Source organism: Fusarium verticillioides, chromosome 6, assembly GCF_000149555.1.
Source record: "Fusarium verticillioides 7600 chromosome 6, whole genome shotgun sequence".
NCBI lineage: Eukaryota > Fungi > Ascomycota > Sordariomycetes > Hypocreales > Nectriaceae > Fusarium > Fusarium verticillioides.
Genome location: NC_031680.1, coordinates 988,170 through 1,004,595, shown reverse-complemented (window position 1 = coordinate 1,004,595; position 16,426 = coordinate 988,170). Strand labels below are relative to the sequence as shown.

At 49.9% G+C, this 16,426-nt stretch overlaps 7 protein-coding genes across 9 annotated transcripts; 3 read left to right on the top strand and 4 right to left on the bottom strand.

Moving 5' to 3' along the window:
* Positions 1-587: 587 nt before the first annotated feature.
* On the top strand, positions 588-884 carry FVEG_15065 (hypothetical protein; the record flags this gene model as incomplete). The annotated part of the gene is made up of 1 exon (XM_018904156.1): positions 588-884. The coding sequence occupies one exon, from the start codon at positions 588-590 to the stop codon at positions 882-884; it is 297 nt and encodes a 98-aa protein (XP_018745955.1).
* Positions 885-3,786: 2,902 nt separating this feature from the next.
* On the top strand, positions 3,787-4,535 carry FVEG_15066 (hypothetical protein; the record flags this gene model as incomplete). The annotated part of the gene is made up of 2 exons (XM_018904157.1): positions 3,787-4,486; positions 4,519-4,535. The coding sequence occupies 2 exons, from the start codon at positions 3,787-3,789 to the stop codon at positions 4,533-4,535; spliced, it is 717 nt and encodes a 238-aa protein (XP_018745956.1).
* A 496-nt stretch (positions 4,536-5,031) lies between these two features.
* Positions 5,032-5,611, bottom strand: FVEG_02476 (hypothetical protein; the record flags this gene model as incomplete). Its single annotated transcript, XM_018889748.1, has 2 exons — positions 5,417-5,611; positions 5,032-5,364 (listed from the first exon to the last, which is right to left on the bottom strand). The coding sequence occupies exons 1-2, from the start codon at positions 5,591-5,593 to the stop codon at positions 5,032-5,034; spliced, it is 510 nt and encodes a 169-aa protein (XP_018745957.1). The 5' UTR covers positions 5,594-5,611.
* A 1,287-nt stretch (positions 5,612-6,898) lies between these two features.
* On the bottom strand, positions 6,899-8,523 carry FVEG_02477 (tRNA (uracil-O(2)-)-methyltransferase; the record flags this gene model as incomplete). The annotated part of the gene is made up of 1 exon (XM_018889749.1): positions 6,899-8,523. The coding sequence occupies one exon, from the start codon at positions 8,521-8,523 to the stop codon at positions 6,988-6,990; it is 1,536 nt and encodes a 511-aa protein (XP_018745958.1). The 3' UTR covers positions 6,899-6,987.
* A 1,798-nt stretch (positions 8,524-10,321) lies between these two features.
* On the top strand, positions 10,322-13,886 carry FVEG_02478 (hypothetical protein). The gene is made up of 4 exons (XM_018889750.1): positions 10,322-10,804; positions 11,020-11,094; positions 11,249-11,341; positions 11,391-13,886. The coding sequence occupies exons 1-3, from the start codon at positions 10,406-10,408 to the stop codon at positions 11,270-11,272; spliced, it is 498 nt and encodes a 165-aa protein (XP_018745959.1). The 5' UTR covers positions 10,322-10,405; the 3' UTR covers positions 11,273-11,341; positions 11,391-13,886.
* FVEG_02479 (hypothetical protein) lies at positions 11,918-13,656 on the bottom strand. The gene is made up of 4 exons (XM_018889751.1): positions 12,965-13,656; positions 12,837-12,892; positions 12,620-12,767; positions 11,918-12,540 (listed from the first exon to the last, which is right to left on the bottom strand). The coding sequence occupies exons 1-4, from the start codon at positions 13,379-13,381 to the stop codon at positions 12,295-12,297; spliced, it is 867 nt and encodes a 288-aa protein (XP_018745960.1). The 5' UTR covers positions 13,382-13,656; the 3' UTR covers positions 11,918-12,294.
* Positions 13,777-16,312, bottom strand: FVEG_02480 (hypothetical protein). Of its 3 annotated transcripts, none has more exons than XM_018889753.1 (3): positions 15,661-16,312; positions 15,554-15,610; positions 13,777-15,490 (listed from the first exon to the last, which is right to left on the bottom strand). In XM_018889753.1, the coding sequence occupies exons 1-3, from the start codon at positions 15,798-15,800 to the stop codon at positions 14,230-14,232; spliced, it is 1,458 nt and encodes a 485-aa protein (XP_018745962.1). In that variant the 5' UTR covers positions 15,801-16,312; the 3' UTR covers positions 13,777-14,229. The 3 variants fall into 3 exon arrangements, with proteins under 3 accessions (XP_018745962.1, XP_018745963.1, XP_018745961.1); XM_018889752.1 differs by having other exon boundaries at positions 13,822-15,490; positions 15,548-15,610; positions 15,661-16,286; XM_018889754.1 differs by having other exon boundaries at positions 13,777-15,610.
* Positions 16,313-16,426: the final 114 nt, after the last annotated feature.

Genomic DNA, 16,426 nt, shown 5'->3' with positions numbered 1-16,426 from the left:
GTTGTCATCGAAACCTAATAATAAACAAGAAATTGAACACTCAAAGCATCTCTTGTTGATATGATTGGGCTCTCCGTGGTTACTACGTTGCACATCCTACAGTCTTTCAACCGTGAATTTGCAGATATACCTCTTGGTAGAAGCTATAGCAAGTTCCCTGCCTTATTGTTATTGAAGTCCGCCTGCATATGAGCTCATGGTTTGTTGGAATTGGGTTGAATGAATGCAGCAGTGAGTGCCGTGCCTGCTTTGGCTATTGAAGCAAACACTCGTTCACTTTCTCTGTCGTTTTCTTTATTGTGCTTGATGCTATTGTTCTCTCTTTCTCTCTCTATAAGGTGCCTATTGAACTGCGATGCAAACGCTGCGTCAATGATAGGAAACCTCAATGAAGCAGTTGGCTCTATTGTCAACGTCGTTCGCTCCTTCTTGACGACTTTGCTTCCATTTGGGAATGACCGTCACGACTGACTCTTTTCTTCTTGTTGTTGCTCATCATTCATCAACATCTCGAGCTTCATTTGACTACTACTACTACTACTACTACAAGATACATACATCAACTCTCATCAAGTAAGGTATACATCATGGCAGACAACAACAATAACAAGAAACCGGAGGAGAAGAAGGAGACTATGAGCGAGCAGACCCGCGAGGATCTGCGCCGCATGACCCTCGGCCTCACAGACCAAACCACCATCGAGACGCTCTCCCGTGCCGGTATGATGGCCAAGAATAAGAGAGAGCAATCACACTTCCATCACGATAAGACCGTCGCCCGCGTCGAGGCAGCTGAGAAGAAGGAGGGAGAGGCTGAGGAGGACGAGGACAAGCATAAGGATACAGGCGGTGGTGGCAAGAAGCAGAACAAGAAGCAGACTTGAGCATAAGTGGCTTTGACGATATGGAACTCGATTTTCAGTGGCCACTTGAGCTTTGGTCGAGTATTTTAGAGGTATTCTACTATTGCTCCTATCTTGAAAGCATGCTAATAGTGAAATAGGTAGCTTATTAGCTGTTCCGCCTTGCAAGATCAACGACCAAAAGCACACACGGACACAAGAACCACGAGTTGCTATCCCAAAAGGACAATGGACCGAAAGATTGACCAAGGTCCAAGCGGGGGATCGGATTATACTGCAAACTCGAGCGTGACTCACGAAACTCGAGATTTTCTCATCTTTTCCTTTTCCGTTCTTCTATCAATTTCCTTTGTCTTACAAAACCAGGACATGGCGGAGCGTTTCTTTCTTTTTTCCCCCCTCCTCGTCCTGTAGCAACCCGCAGGAGGAAGCATGGACATGGCATGGCATGGAATCAGCGAGAATTGAATTGATCAACTGAGCACGAGAGAATAAGCTGCAGCACCGCAATCTAGTTTCCTCCGCGAAAACCTGGTAGAGCGCGCTGTGAATATGGAACATCCATGTGTTTGTATGTGCATTAGCGTGAGACAACAATACGAGCGGGCAACAGCGTAGTACAATATCCGTTTGTACGATTTCGAGGCTTGCATAGAGCGTCAGATCATGGCTTCTTTGGAAGATGAGCAGGTCATGGTTTTTCAGGCCCGTTCCCGTTTTCCAAGAGTTGAGACAGTTTGAGGCGACAAGTGGAGTGGCTGTAAGCTCGAGCTGTAGGCTGTAGTCTAGGCTATGCGATGCGATGTGATGTGGTGACTTCTCTCGGGCTTGCAGCTGCAGCTTCAGCTTCAGCAGCAGCAAACGATGAGATCTGTCTCACCCAGAAACATGCCGTGTTCTCTCTCCTCTGATCGTCATTCATTGCCATGCAATGCCATGCCATGTCTCTTCCATTCACTCATTCGTTTGCCTGCTCCGCCCGCTTGCATACAAAAATAAGCGCTTTTCATGCTGTATCCCGTCTCACCGGTCTGGGGGAGATGCATATGCGGTCGTGTTGCACAGGCGCAAATGCCAGTATCATAGTCCAGTCTGGCCTTTGAGCATTTACACGGTAGAGACCTTGTTCTCTCTGTCTATCCAAGTACCGACGGTAATAACAAGCTTGAATAATTGACTAGAAGCTAGACCCCATAGAACATTATGTGCTTACTGTCAGGGGTCACCCTTGTTCAGAGCGGCCATATCCTGCAAGCACACGTCTTGGCAAGCCTGGACTCAACTCTTGAGCCTGCCTCTCCAGCGTCTCAATCCTGCAATCAACTCTTGATCCGGGATCACGAGATAAGCTGAACAAGTTGAGCTTAGACTTGACGGGCCGAAGCAGGGGACTCGGGCCAGAACCCAAGGGCCAGGGTTCAAACTCCAAGATCGAATGACTTGATCATGACACGATCTCGTCCAAACACCGCAGACGATCTGTAAGCGAGGCGCTTCAGATCGGCGGGATATCGAATCAAGGCCAACAAGGGACTATCCGAGATCTAACGAGACCAGACCCATCGAGCCATTCTCTTTTTTTATTTTTAAGTTAAGTACAGTACGTATGTGATATGAGACAAGTCCACTTCGAACCTCGATCTTTTTCTCCGATCTTATTAGATACGTCCAATGTCTATACGTCCCCTGTCTCTTAGAGCCCATCGACCCGGCTACAGCTCGATCGAGGCGCACAAGTTTCCATACAAGCGCTGATATACAAACGGCCACCCCCAATAGTGTGGGGGCGGACTCTGCCGGATCAGTTCATGGCCGTTTGACGCCCGTTGAATGGCATTTGGGGTGTGAGTTGCAACAAACGGCTGCGTACATACATACTTCCAAGACAGTACAGCACTGTATATCACAGCTCACCCGTTAATTTATGAGCAAGGGTGAACACCCTCTCCTTCTGGTGACCGACAGACTTGGAAGTCTGAGCCGTCTGCATCTACCCATAGCGTAGCGTCCTGCGCTTTGGAGAATAGAGGAATCGAGTTCCTGCGAGGGGGGTTGATGTCAGTCGCTGCAAGCACGATTTGCCCCCAGCCCTCATGGACTAGGGCTACAGCACGTTCAAACGACGACGGCGGCAGTAGCCTATCTGAACTGCATGCGTTGGGCCAGATAGATAGTTAGCCGTTTGTGCTTCCACCCTGACCGACACTGGGAAAAAGCAGCCGCCCGAGACTTGCAGGGGACAACAAGCCTCCTGAAGCGACGACAACTCTCCACTGAGATCGTCACTACCATCCTGACAAGTCAACTGACGACATATTTGCTTCTGGCCAACGAGGCCGGGCCTATCACTCACTACGAGCCTGACACAAAGGAACACTGAGACGAAGAGAAAACGTGGCGGCGCCATCCATAGACCTTTAAGGCCTTCGACAGCACAGACTAATGCCGTTTCCCGCGGAGATGGAAAGGCGTCCCGTGAGGAAAGCCGTTGTTCCCGCCTTACAGTGGAGTTTTGAACTGAAACTCGAGGCAACAGATGCAAGATGGACTAGATGTGAGACTCTTCGTGTGCTTATGCTGCAACTAACTCAGAACAAAGACTCCCACAGTCAAGGGAGTAGAAGGAGGGAACAGAAAGAACTAGCACTCGTTGCCTGATATCCTGATATTTGCATCACCGTCCGTCCGTAGCCAGAAAATAGAATAAATAGTCCTCCTTGTGCAGCATATTCAAGCCAAGTCTCTCCCAACGGAAACCTGCTTCTCCATCATTACACCATCTTCACACTTCTTCAATCAACATAGGAAACACAGAAAACACTGCACACACCCACAAACCCTATAGCCTATCGTCTTTACCAGTTGCTGTCCGGCTACTTCCAGTTACCAGAAGCAAGCTTTGCCCAAGAACTAGCCCGCCGCCATGTCCCAGTTTCAGTATCGTTGGGTCTTCGAGTATCCTCACTTGGGCTTGAACATGGTCTCCGAGTCTCCTCCTAAGCTCCACAATCTTCATGAGCCCAGTGATGGTTCCGGTCCCAAGATTGACCCACAGGCCTGCTCCCATGAAATTGCTTCGGACACAGATACAGATGAGGAAGACGATTTCGATGACTTGAAAGACGTGAAACAAGACGATCCAGGATCCGACAACAACCAACACAGTGGTCGCTGGCATCCGCATGCACTTCATTTTCTCGCTCAGGTTCCTCAAAGTGACGACGACTGGTCCCACTACCTCAGTAGCAACATCGATGTCGGCTCCTTGTGCCATCGTCTCAAGTTGCCCTACCTGTTCCCGGGCATTCAGGCTCACCTTGATTGGCCACGGTTCTTCAACGAATGCACCTGGCATCTTGCCCGAGCTTGCAACAATCCCTCTCTTGGTTCCCTCTTCTCCCTCATTTTCGTGGCTGCATGCCATGTGGCACTCGTCGATGGCTGCCCACAAGAGGAGGTGTACAGAGGCCTGAGGGCCTGCGTGAGACAGTGCGGTATCTTAGAGGAAGAATTAACGCTACCCATGTTAGACAGGATAAGAGAGGGAGTTATCACAGGCATCGGGATACTCAGAGAGTATAGTAAAGTGGTTGGCTGTCGTGCAAATGAAATTCCTTTGCATGGTAAGTTTTGAAAGATTCCAGATTTTCCCCAGCCCAGAACTGTCCCTAAGCCTCTTCCAGCACACAACTGTCTCCAAGTGTTCCAATGCCGCGACCCTGCCTGCGCCCGTCTCATTAAACAGCGGATACCATCAACCTATCGGCCGACAACACCCCTCGAATCTGAATACCTCGAAATACCTTCTCTGGTTTATGAAGTGCTGGGGGGCCGGCACTCCAAGTGGGAGTAAGGTCTGTCCGTTTTCTTGCTGACTCTGTCCTCATGCCTGACTACTGCTCATAGATACAAAGCCATCTACCGTATGCTATCCCCTCAAGAAACCGAGAGTATATGTGTATATGGCAATATCGATGTGACTAGGGTGATGGAATTCGATGAACGGGATGATCTTGTTGAATGGGACGGGAGTTTAGATACTGAGTTGGCGTGTGTGTCCAGCATCGTTGATGACTAGTGCTGTACGCGTGGAGATTGAATAGATAAAAAGAATCCGCCATCTCAACCCATGTGTCCATACTCGTTGAGAGCTCTTGGGATAGAAAGTTTACCAAAACTGGTGTTTGGGGCAGGGTGCTGTCTGGAACAAGATGTAGATGAACCGAACACTCCCATTTCCTTGAAACTGGAGTCCCATTTCGTTCAGGTGAATGACCGTTCGTGGATCCCAGTTGTGCGTGATGGCCTCATTGCTTCCACGGGGAATCAGTTCGATCTGTGCGTTCCGGTTGCTCAAGGGCACGAGCAGCGCAGTGGAATGATATCCCGGCCACAGGGCGCTGCCTTTCTGCAGTCGGAAGGCCTCGGATCGGAAAAAGGGTCTCTGGAGATCTTGGATGACAGCACCACGGCTGGTAGCCCATCTCACAAGTGGTCCACTCTATTACATCTGGTCAGAAGATACTTGGTTCTTGATATATACTGAGACTTACGAGGCCCCGAATCACTTCATCACTCAAGTCTGCGCACGGCTTTTCCAAGCCATACGTGCCCAGTCTCGATTGCTTCTCTCCAGGTGTAGAAGTGAGCACTTCTACAATGGCCTTTTCCTGGAGGGACTTGATGTGGTCGTTGAACCGATAGACTTCGATGTAAGGCACCTGCGCCATGGCTTCTGGGTTGAAGGGGTTGGGCTATATTTGGGCTTATGTCGAGGAGAATGCAACGTTAGGTATTCAAGAGGAAACTGAGAGCACACTTGTTGAACTGTTGAAATTCCGTGATAAGATCACTGAGACGAGGATGGAAATAACGGTGGAGAAACCCGGCGGCTTTATACTTATATATTTAGAGCCGTAAGCGTATGCGATCGAATATGTGAGCACCGAGTTGCACTGCTGTTGGCTTCCACATGGGTGTTTGCAACGCATAAGCAGCAGCAGAGCGGCAAAGCACCCTAAGGTGACCCGGCCTGTATACCACCCTTATACTGTGCATCCGGCCTGAAGAGGTCCCTCGATAAGCATTGCATTGCATTGCATTAGTTCATCATCATTCGCTCATTCCACGCTCCGGCAGCCCGGACCCTTGTGCCGTCACCCAAGGCGTCTCAAAACTTCGGTGGAAATAAGGGAGTGTCGCTTAGTGAACGGCTACCTGCAGGAAGACATTTCTAACATCAACGTTAGTGCAAGGAAAATCCGTTTGCTGTCATTCGTCCAACAACGCGACTAGGGTGTTATGATGTTTGCTATAACATCCTGGTTCATGATGCATGGCCGCTGATCAGCGGGAAGGGAGCTGCAGCCAACCGTTGAAAATGGGTCGAGCTGGCGCCGCGTCCAAATTCGAGATGAGAAGGAGGGGGATACATTCGGGCTCGAGAAAGACAAAGTCGGGCCTTCATTTGAAGCTGTCCCGTTCTCGCGGGGTCGCACTAATCAACCCATGCTATAAGGAAGCAAGATCGAAACACTAACGACCCTCGTAAACTCTCATCAAAACATCCCGCACGGAAGCAGAGCTGAGCGTCTAAGCGAGGATGAAGGTCATGGAACCGGATGGCGATCGCAAAATGATAGCTCAATTTTATTTGTCCAGCACATTTGTCCCAGGCTTGTGTGTGTAATACTTCCACAACATGGCTTGCGTGGATTCCACATCAAGAAGCGGCTGCAGTACTCATGCACGAGCAAACGAAACTGTCACATTCTTGGACCAATGCGGACAATTTGCCTCGGCTGTAGGACGAGAGTGATACTGTGTGGGAAGCATTGGACAACCAGCTTTCGTATCGCCAACCCTGATATACACAGGGTCGTGCAGCTATTGAAGGTCGTGGACACAGACAATCTGGAGTACCGACATATCGAGAACGAATATTCCGAAGGTGGGAGCTACTTAGTCGATCGGCTAGACGATCATCTGCTGCGCCCTTCTAACCCCAATCGCAATATGTACGGCATGAAGATGCGTTTGCATATCTAGTTCATTTTCTGTTTGACAAACCACGAGCATCGTTGACTGAGGTGGTGCGGGCAAGTGTGTGTTCAAGTTGGTGTGCTCAGTGTCCTCTGGGGGATGATTTGAGCAGCTTAACAACATTGTCGTAATACCCTTGTACTCCTCCGTACTTCTGTAGTATCCCGTGTATATCGACCTCTTCACCCTTCCTTGTGTTTTCTCGGCCGACCAAGCCTGTGTTTCGAGTACTTGGTATCCTCAACATCTCCGTCTCAACGTTCCATCCGCAATCTTCCGCTATTTGCGTAACCCAGTCGACTAAAGATGCAAACATACTTTTTGGTTTGGTCTTGTCTCGAGGCGGAGGTGCCCGCCACCTATCTCCTGTGAGATTATGACTGCAACACGGTATCATGAGGAACGGGCATTGAGATATGGCGGCAAGAATTGGTGTCCAAGGTGTAAGCTCGTCGGCGTGGTTAGAGATTATGAATGTGCCCTGAGGGAAGAGGCCATCATGAATGTCTTCAGAGTTGATTACTCTAGTATCATCACTCGCTGCCTCCCTAGGAATGACACTGGGAAGTAAGAGCAACCTCTGGAGGGAGTTCCCAGAGGGTGATCCCGTGAATGGTGAGTTGTAATGAGACCACGACTTACGCTCGCGGGCATCGAAACCCCAACCAGCATATCCTTCCATCCTGAGGATATGAACCAGTAACCCATTGCCGCAGCCGATGTCCACAAACCCTGGAAAGTCCCTGTTGTGGTACATCTCCTTCCACAGCTCAATCAGAAATGCTGCGATACCTAAATCTTCAAAGACATGTTTTGTGGGATCTGTAGTCTCAAGCCAGGACTTGACGAGAGTTCTGGCGTATTTGTTCTTTAGTTCAGAGTACCTATCCTGAAACCTCTCTCGGGGTACAATGACATCGTGATAAACTCTTTTGACGTAGCCTCGAGCGGTGCCGTGACCATGCTTGTGAATGGTCTGGAGTAGATGGTAAGCTATCCTCCCCAATTTGACTTGGTCGACCTCTTCCTCGCCTGTCTCGGGTTCAAAGAGTGCAAAGTGGACGGAGATGGTGCCTGTGTTGGTGGCTACATCCCATTCATGAAGCTGGCTGATACCCTTGACCTTTGGGTGATAGAAGGGTAGGTTTGCAGCAGAGGAGGTATGTGGTATATACACGGCCAGTGATCTTGACAGGGTGGCTTCCCCGGCAGCCTCTTTATCCTCATGACTATTTGTGTGATAGAAGGAGCAGGTCTGGTCTAATGGAGCGTCGCGAAGTGTGTTTCTGGGTATCAGTCGGCGCACAATTGTTCTTTGCCGGCTGAATCCTTGGAAGTCGAGAGCCCTAGGGTCACTTTGGATGGCACCGTCAGCTTCAGGGGCAAGGGTCTGACTGTCATCATCGAAGAGAACATCTGCACGAAACAACCACTTGGAGTTGAGGTTTGGATTCTCAACAAGGTTGAGCATAATCTCGTCGAAATGCTGAGTCTCAAACGTGCATGTGTGGCGGCACATAGGTAACCAGGTAACTTGGCCGCAACGTTCGCGGATTACGGGCGGCGATCCCGGAGGAAACTCCTCGGGCTCAAAAGGTGCCTTCTTTGGAAACTCCATGCTCAGACAAAATCTAGAAACGGAAGGGTGGCCGACAGGTCCGAAGATGCAGGCTGCTGAAAGGTGGTCAGACACTGTCTGGTGCCAACAGCCGTAAGGTGCATTCGGAGCGTTACCTCGACCCTACGGTGATCACCGCCGTTAGAAGCACTTAATCGGATTTGGACCGGGGGTTGATGGCCCCTGTGATAGTGACGGGTGGTCGTGGAGATCGCGAATGATGTGAGCAGTATTGAAGACTTCCTCCGAATAGGGCTAGCTGTGCCCCAGGATCTAGACAGCTGAAGCCCTGACTAGTACTCTCGGTTCCGAGAAGCGAAGTGGGATGGTTCGATCCAAGGTCCAAGAGCTGGGCGAAACACCCACTGATAATAACGAAGTAATCTACTGTATGGATCAGAAACAGGTGCTTTATGTCTTGGGAGAAAAGACGCAAAAGTGGCACCGATTACCGACAGTGGAAGCGGGATACTAGGGCACGACCCAAACTTGCGTCGGAGAAGCAATGCCACGGCCAAGGGTAATAGAAATGAAACAAGGTGGAAGGGTTAATGCATTCCATGTCAGTCTGTACAGCACACTATGGTGATCTGATGTAGGTACCTAGGCTGCCTTGGTGGTGACCTTGATTTACGAAAGTCCCTTGAGTTGGCAACTACCTTACTGTTTCGCTCTTCCCTCGCTCCCGCATACTTTAGGTTGTCTATAACAGAGCGGCCCGGAAGGAGCCTTCCGTGCTCACATCGCTGCTAATAATACCTAGGTAAGATCTGTAACATTCACCACCCCTGGCCTGATTTTGGCAGGTTCCTTTCCGATGGATCCTTTCCGGCTTGGAAAACTAGAATCTTGCTTGATCTGGTCCATTTCTCTGCACTATTGCGATTTGTTTGCATCACAAACGGGACCTATGACTGCGTTTGCGCAGAAGTCACTGAGGAAATGACTGAACGAATCAGGAAGTTCAGGGTAACCTTGGCGGTGTCTGGCTTTGAAAGGCTGACTCTTATCTGAGTTGCCCTGTAGGTTGCCTCCCTCCAACCACATGTTGCATTGACAAGAGTCACTCACTCATCACCTCAATCCAACCCAAGGTATTGCAACACTAAGTAAGGTAGTTTTTCGGATGTCAGGATGTGGTCCTGCGCGTCACAAGCGAAGGCCGTGTGACTTGCAGCAATAGTGACAGCCAACAACTTCTGTTAGACCACCACTGGCCTCAACGCAACGCAATACCACGCAATACAACACAACACCGCACTTTTCAGTTGAACAGGGACTGCACAGGATGATGGATCACAGATGTCATATCACAATGTATACGAAGGCGCAGGCCGCAGTGCATCCAACAGATAACAAAATGTCCGACAAATGCCCTTCTCGAGATATGTGCCGAAAAGTGGACGCCACAAGGTACCCGTTGAGCTTTGACCCGATGATAGGTCTCGACTTGATTGAAAGCGATTGAAAAGGAGTCTTCCGCTTTCAATGGGCTTCCCGAATAAGGAGACAAACAGCGGTGGCTGGGTTGGGCTGCCGTGTATTGGTTGGAACGTGCGGCGTGCGGTAGGCTACTCCGTCGATCTTGACCAATATCACTGCTCGAGTGAGCCTTCCAAGGCCTTGTAAGGAGGATGACTGCTTGCACCAACGATCAAAATATCTCATCGGCTTTCAACTTCAACAGAATGTGTTGACTCTGAAAATAGGTACGCCTCTGGAAACAGAAGTGTAATCCCCCTAAATTACCTATGTAAATTGAAGAAGTTATTTTATTCGCAGAGGGCCATGTACGTGACTTCAATGATTTTCAACTTCTAGCTACTATGTGTTTCCGCCCAGCGACGGCTCTGATTCAGGGCCCCATTATAGATGACAGTGGATGCTCACCGAATTCATCTCACAAGGCTTTCTGCCTGAGAAATTAGGCCAATACACAAGCCAATCAGCTAGCACGCCCGTGCTGCCTCCTGCCTCCCACCAGCCCAAAGCCCACTTACTCATCTTTGCCCCTCCCGCTTCTACCAAACTCTCCCAACTCTTTCTTCTCCCTAACAACGTCACCAACACAAATACTCGCAAACTCCAAAGACTTTGCAGCCTCGCAAACCTTGTCGCTAGACATCCTCATCGCTTACACACACTACTCTTATATCTTCACAGCGAGGCGCTATATTGCCAGCGGTCGCTGAAAACATCCTCCTCCCCCCTACAAAACCCATTTCCCAAGGTAACCCCAGTACCTCCGAGTTTATGTCCATCGAAAATCTCAAGACCTACGGTGAGTCTCTTTGCTACCCTGGAGAAGCCTTCTCCTCCCGGTTTTAATATTCATCTGCGGGGCTCGTCTCGACCATCGGATATCGGCCTGTCGTTTCGTCCTTTCGTACCTGCATTTGTTGCCGACAAGCCACATGTCGAATCTCCACTCATCTCCGTATCCTATCACAACAATTTCGATTTTGAAGAACACCATAGCTGACCATCGCGACCTAGACCCCTTCGCCGAAGCCGACGAGGACACCGGAGAAACCAAGCAGACGCAGAATTACATCCATATACGCATTCAGCGTAAGTCACCTACTCCAGCCACACTAGCCAAGGGCGCATCGAGGATCACATCACACCGTCACCTCACGTGAGATTTCTGTGTGACTGAATGACTTCATGCTACACCTGGCTCTAGGTGGCATCATTTTCGCGTATAATGCTAACATGTTTCTAGAGCGTAATGGACGTAAGACTTTGACCACTGTTCAGGGTCTCCCCAAGAAATTTGACCAGAAGAAGATTCTTAAGGTCATCAAGAAGAAGTTTGGTAAGCTCCACACTCCGTCGCCGCCGATGTCGAAGCTAATGCGACCCAGCCTGCAATGGCACTATCGTCAACGACTCCGAGATGGGAGAGGTGATCCAGCTCCAGGGTGATCAGCGCAAAGATGTTCAGGAATTTCTCATCGACAAGAAGGAAGGCCTCGAGCTAGATGCCAAGACCATTAAGGTCCACGGTTTCTAAAGCTCTGCATGCCCCGTCGTCCTGTCAGTCGCCGTTCCCGGGCGTCATGACGTAGAGGGACAGGGACGCATGGCCTCTCCGGCTTGTGCCTTTTCCGGACGTGTACTCTTGCTCTCGCAACAGACACACCGAGGCTCGGCTCCGATTACTCTAGGACGACGGGCATCCACTCAGGGCGAGTTTTACTCCTGGTGGCTTTTTTGGAAGAGTATTTATTCTTATGCTGCGCGTTCTGCAGCGGGTGGACGATAGCTTTTCGGCATCCATCTTGCTCACGTGCACGAAGGACGAGGCTACGGGCAAAGCATTTGTTACTCCAACATGGCTTGTCAGTCGCTCGTTAGTCAGATATGTCTACATGGGCAAGCCCCGCAGTAGTCTCAGGCAAATACAAAGTCGATTCCGAATCTTTTTGTTCAAAATTGTTGTGAAATTGTTTCAATCCTAGTTGTGGTGGTAGCTTGACGTCAGGTCCCACTTGCAAGGCACAGCATCTGGAGTCGTGCTAATCAAAACCCATGTTCCAAAACTGCACACTGCTTGGGATTCACAGACAATTGTGTACATGAGTTTTACAGCGCCGCATAATAATCAGACATGTTCAGCCCTAGCGTGGGCGGGGATATCAGAGTTCAAAAGAGAAACCAAAAAGTCGCTGAAAGTCATTTGTAAAGGAAAACAACAACGGTTCGCCTACTTCTCTGCGTGCACAAATACAGAGGCATTTCATTCGCCTGAAAGACAGCCGAGAACCTCTACAGGTCTTCATGCTGCTCGATGCTTCCCATGATCTGAGTGATAACGCGCGATGCTTCATCAAAGACACGCCGACCAGAAGCTACAATTGGCATCTGGGGGTAGTCAGGTGTGGACTGATGGAGGTGTACCAGCAGAGTCACCATAGTGATGGAACAAGCTATGGAGAAAACGTTGATAGAGGTGGACGTCTCCTTGCGAATGTTGATCTTTTGGTGAGTGACGTGATACATCATGGTAAGAGTCTGCGGCGTAGTTGTTAGCTGAAGTAGCAAACCTTGGTTGCGGTGAGTGCCGTGTGTCGCGTGTGCGGGGAAGACATACAGTGGCTATGCCAACCCAGCCTGGGAGGAGGAGACGAGGGTCCTGGAAACCACCCGTGAAAGAGAGCACAAACGCAGTGAGATATGCGTTACAAAAGTTGGTTGTGAGCAGGCGAACCATTGTCGCTTGTGGGGTATAATTGATGAGCCTGCGAACTACTAGTTAGTATGGTGTTGTACAGCGAGCATGTCACAACAGCGACAACCCAATAACCTACCATCTGGACATCAGACAGTCCGTGAAGAAGAATGATAAATATCCCGAAGCAAAACACTGACGTCCAGCATATAATATCAGCACAGTACTTTTCGGCCTTGGATCTCCTCGAGGAATATCTCAACGCACCCATATAGTTGCAAGCCCAGTCTCAGTCAGGGCGTACCGCGCATCCGCCTCGACACTCATAGCCACAGATCCTCCCGTCGTTGAAGGCACAACGACTACAATCTCTGGTCCTGGCAAGACACGTAAAAGTAGTTGGAGCGCAGAAGGCAATCCCCACCACAACGCCGGCAGAATAGAGAAGAGGCGCAGGGCAAAAAGCCACGGGTGCCATGGCTTGGGAACATTGAGAACGACGGCGACTCGGGGTTGAAGAAGAGACGGATGCACGGGACTATCGATCTCGGGAGGTGCTGTCTTGGTCGTGTGCGATGGCGGCGGAGGTTTGCCAGACGTCGAGGTCACGGGCGCAAGCGGTTGTGGAGGTAAAGGTAGATGGCCTGTAGAAGAGCCCCGACGAACGGGGGGAGGGTTGGCCATCTCACATCGATCGTTCAGGCCATCTGAAGCAATTCGCGATCAATTGTGTGGAAATTAAAATCACAGAAGCCAAACCCAAGATAGGGAAAAAAAGAAGGGGGGACAGAAACCAGGTCGACGCGAGGGGGGGGCAGCCTTGGTAAGGCAGCTGTTGGTGATGGCGTCAAAGGAGGAGGACAAGCTGCCACCTCCAGAGTCCAATGCCTGCACAATTCAGATTGAACCGACAGGGGTCGTGGGGGTTAAAATGCGCCAACCATTGGAAGTGGGAACACAGGACCCTTTTCGACGTGGCTAGTGGAACTCTGGAAGCTGGATCACACCTCATGGGTTAGGGTTGACCATGGCAAAGCGTGGCTGCATGGATATCAAGAGTATTAATTTTCTTTTATTGACGTCCACCAAATATAAGCCGTTTCTACAAGATGAGAAACTCTGGAGCATGCATACATGTAAATATTTAGAACTATCTTCGTAAATCGCCAATGAACTTCACATGTCCCTCAAGGTTGATGTAGCTTCATCTTATAAGCTTGACCAGACTCCGTTTTCCTGCTCCTACAGATCCACCGTGCCACGTACATCCAAGTGATTCCTAACTCGTTCTCAAAACCAGAATAGATAGACGACTCAGAGGAGCAAGGGAAGGAAAGAAAGCCCAGAACCTCGATCTTAAATAACTAAAAGCCTTGGGTAACCTAAGCTAAGTCTAGTGTTGTACACTTTGCTGAGTTTATTTTGAAATCCTATATCCAGGTTCGATGTTTTCTTGCTCCCCGAGGACGATACCGTTAGCAAGTAAAAGAGATTCCCATAAAATCAGAAATGTGACCCATCATCTCCTGCTGTTATCTCGCTTCGTCTTCATCATTGCACGCATATTTGGAGCGCTTCGGGAGAACATTGCTGTTGGTCCGACTAACTTCTGCCGAAATACTTGCGAGACGCTTTTTGCTTTCATTTCGTTGCAACCCGGCAAGTGTGTCTATTAACTCGGTGCGAGAAGAGTCAATACTCAGTTTCTGGTCGTCGCTCTCGTCGCTGTCCGTCTCGAAAAGCACTTCGGCATCCAGATGTCCCGTCGAAGGCGGTACGCCAAGATCCTCCTCTATCAACGGGACCTGCTGCCTCATCCATCGTAAAAGCATCTGGTGTCGCAGAGCTCCACGCCTTGCCTCACGATAGGCAGAGGTGGACTGGAGAAACACCTTGATCGCATCTCCCCGACGTTGGAAATGATCAAAGGCTTCGATTGCAGAGTCAAGCTTGGCTTGAGTCTCAAAGAGTTTCCGTTGTGCTACTGGCCCCCTGACACTTGGGTCCAACAGATCCCGTTCCGCTAATAAGACGTTTGAACTGGCCACCTCCACGGCTTGTCTCAGTTTGGTCCTTTCACCATCTGATGCTGGTGTATATCCTGCTGCTTCAATCTGATCTCGGTCTTCATGCAATTCTAACAACTTGGAGTCAACGAGTGTCTGCCAGGCGCTTTCATACTGCTGGTTATAGCGCTTATACCACGAGTATTTTTTACGCTCTGACACCTCAAAGCATAGGTACTCAAGCCATTGTGATAATGGATCCTGGTCTGCTGGATCTGGTTTCATATGAAGTGGCGTGGTGAGAGATTGTTTAGAGAGGCACTTGGTACATCGCGCCAGGTATTCGTCAAATGTATCCCGGTTTCGTCTCACTCTCAGCTGATAACGGCAAAACTGGTTCCACCTTTCCAGCTGCCGTTCAAATACCATCCATTCTTGCTTCCCCGATCCGGTAGTGTCTTGTTTCCAGTACTCAAGAAGCTCGGTGTGTTGTTCTGGATTCTGGGCGACCTGGTCAATGAGCTCACTGGAATACCAAGGGCGTCCCCCAGCCTTGGTCAGGAGGTCATGAAACGCCCTCTCGCGTTTGATGTCGTCAGTATGTTGCTCATTAGGAGACAACAGAGTCTTGACCTGGGGAATCGGGGTAGCCCTCTCGGTAGTTGTTAGAGTTGTACTAGACTCATAATCCGGGTTCCACCATGGCAGCATGTCCATGTAACTACCGGACTTGTCAACTGGGCGTGCTATGCTGGAGATGTCTGGCAGAAGATCGCAATAGAGAACCCTGGGGATCATCAGAGAATGAACAAGACGAGCAGAGACGCATGAGAGATGGGGTTACCCGTACTGTAGTCCGTCTCTCATCCAACGGGTGACCTTGTCTTGCCCCTGCGCCTCGAGTGATCTGAGCTTGATGTCAGTCAAGTTCAAGAAGGAGTCAGAGCAAGAACTCACGAGCGTCTCTCGTTCTGCTGCCGTTCATCTTCTTCCTCAGACCACGTTACAGCATTGAAGATATGTTCCATTGGTTGGTTCCTGGATTTGACGTCTGGATCTGGTGCAAGTGTGACTGGCGGGCTTTGAGGCTTGTCCATTGGGTTACTGTGATTTCGCCGACTTCCGTACTATGTTTATCCCGCCGAAATTGACAAAGTACTTATCTATGTGAAAGGTTGAGCTGAATGTTGCCGCAGAGTAACGATGTACAAGTGTGCGCTTGTGAAAGGAAAGTTGAAGGGCCGGTGATGGATGAAGAAGGAAGGGAGTCACAAGTGAATGCGTCACAGATGAATTTTGAGTGAGACAAGCAAGGAGAGAAGAAGGAGAAGAAGCAAGACAAATACGGGACGGATCGCGAATGAGGCTGAGCCTCCCTACTGGCCGAGAAGCCTCAATGTAGGTAAGGTGAGGTAGGTACCTAATTTGAAGTTTCCCTTTGGCTTCCCTTTCATTTCCAGCCCAAGTAGGGAAGTTACATGTAAGGTCGTACGCACGAACCTGCTTGGCTGTCGCAGAATGTGAATTAATGAATGGAAAGCGCGGCCCAAGGACCAAGCGCCCCTGTATCTGAAGTCCGGGCAAGCACTCCCATGATCCGCGCCCTGCAGCAACAAACCTAAAGAAATGGAAAGACAAGACCCGGGTGAGTCCCTTAGGTATCCGCGATTAGCGTCGGGCAACTTTGATTGGATGCCGACTGAGTGTTCTGGCATCTGGATTC

Bases quoted from the DNA above. Each gene is read 5' to 3' on its own strand.
- FVEG_02480 (XM_018889752.1), bottom strand. From the start codon at position 15,800: ATGGACAAGCCTCAAAGCCCGCCAGTCACACTTGCACCAGATCCAGAC. The intron at 15,611-15,660 runs GTGAGTTCTTGC...CATCAAGCTCAG, and splicing joins CAGCAGAACGAGAGACGCTC to ATCACTCGAGGCGCAGGGGC. The intron at 15,491-15,547 runs GTAACCCCATCT...GATGATCCCCAG, and splicing joins AGAGACGGACTACAGTACGG to GGTTCTCTATTGCGATCTTC.
- FVEG_02478 (XM_018889750.1), top strand. From the start codon at position 10,406: ATGCTCACCGAATTCATCTCACAAGGCTTTCTGCCTGAGAAATTAGGC. The intron at 10,805-11,019 runs GTGAGTCTCTTT...ATCGCGACCTAG, and splicing joins CGAAAATCTCAAGACCTACG to ACCCCTTCGCCGAAGCCGAC. The intron at 11,095-11,248 runs GTAAGTCACCTA...ACATGTTTCTAG, and splicing joins CATCCATATACGCATTCAGC to AGCGTAATGGACGTAAGACT.
- FVEG_02479 (XM_018889751.1), bottom strand. From the start codon at position 13,381: ATGGCCAACCCTCCCCCCGTTCGTCGGGGCTCTTCTACAGGCCATCTA. The intron at 12,893-12,964 runs GTGCGTTGAGAT...GCTGGACGTCAG, and splicing joins CTGGGCTTGCAACTATATGG to TGTTTTGCTTCGGGATATTT. The intron at 12,541-12,619 runs GTATGTCTTCCC...ACTACGCCGCAG, and splicing joins GCTGGGTTGGCATAGCCACT to ACTCTTACCATGATGTATCA.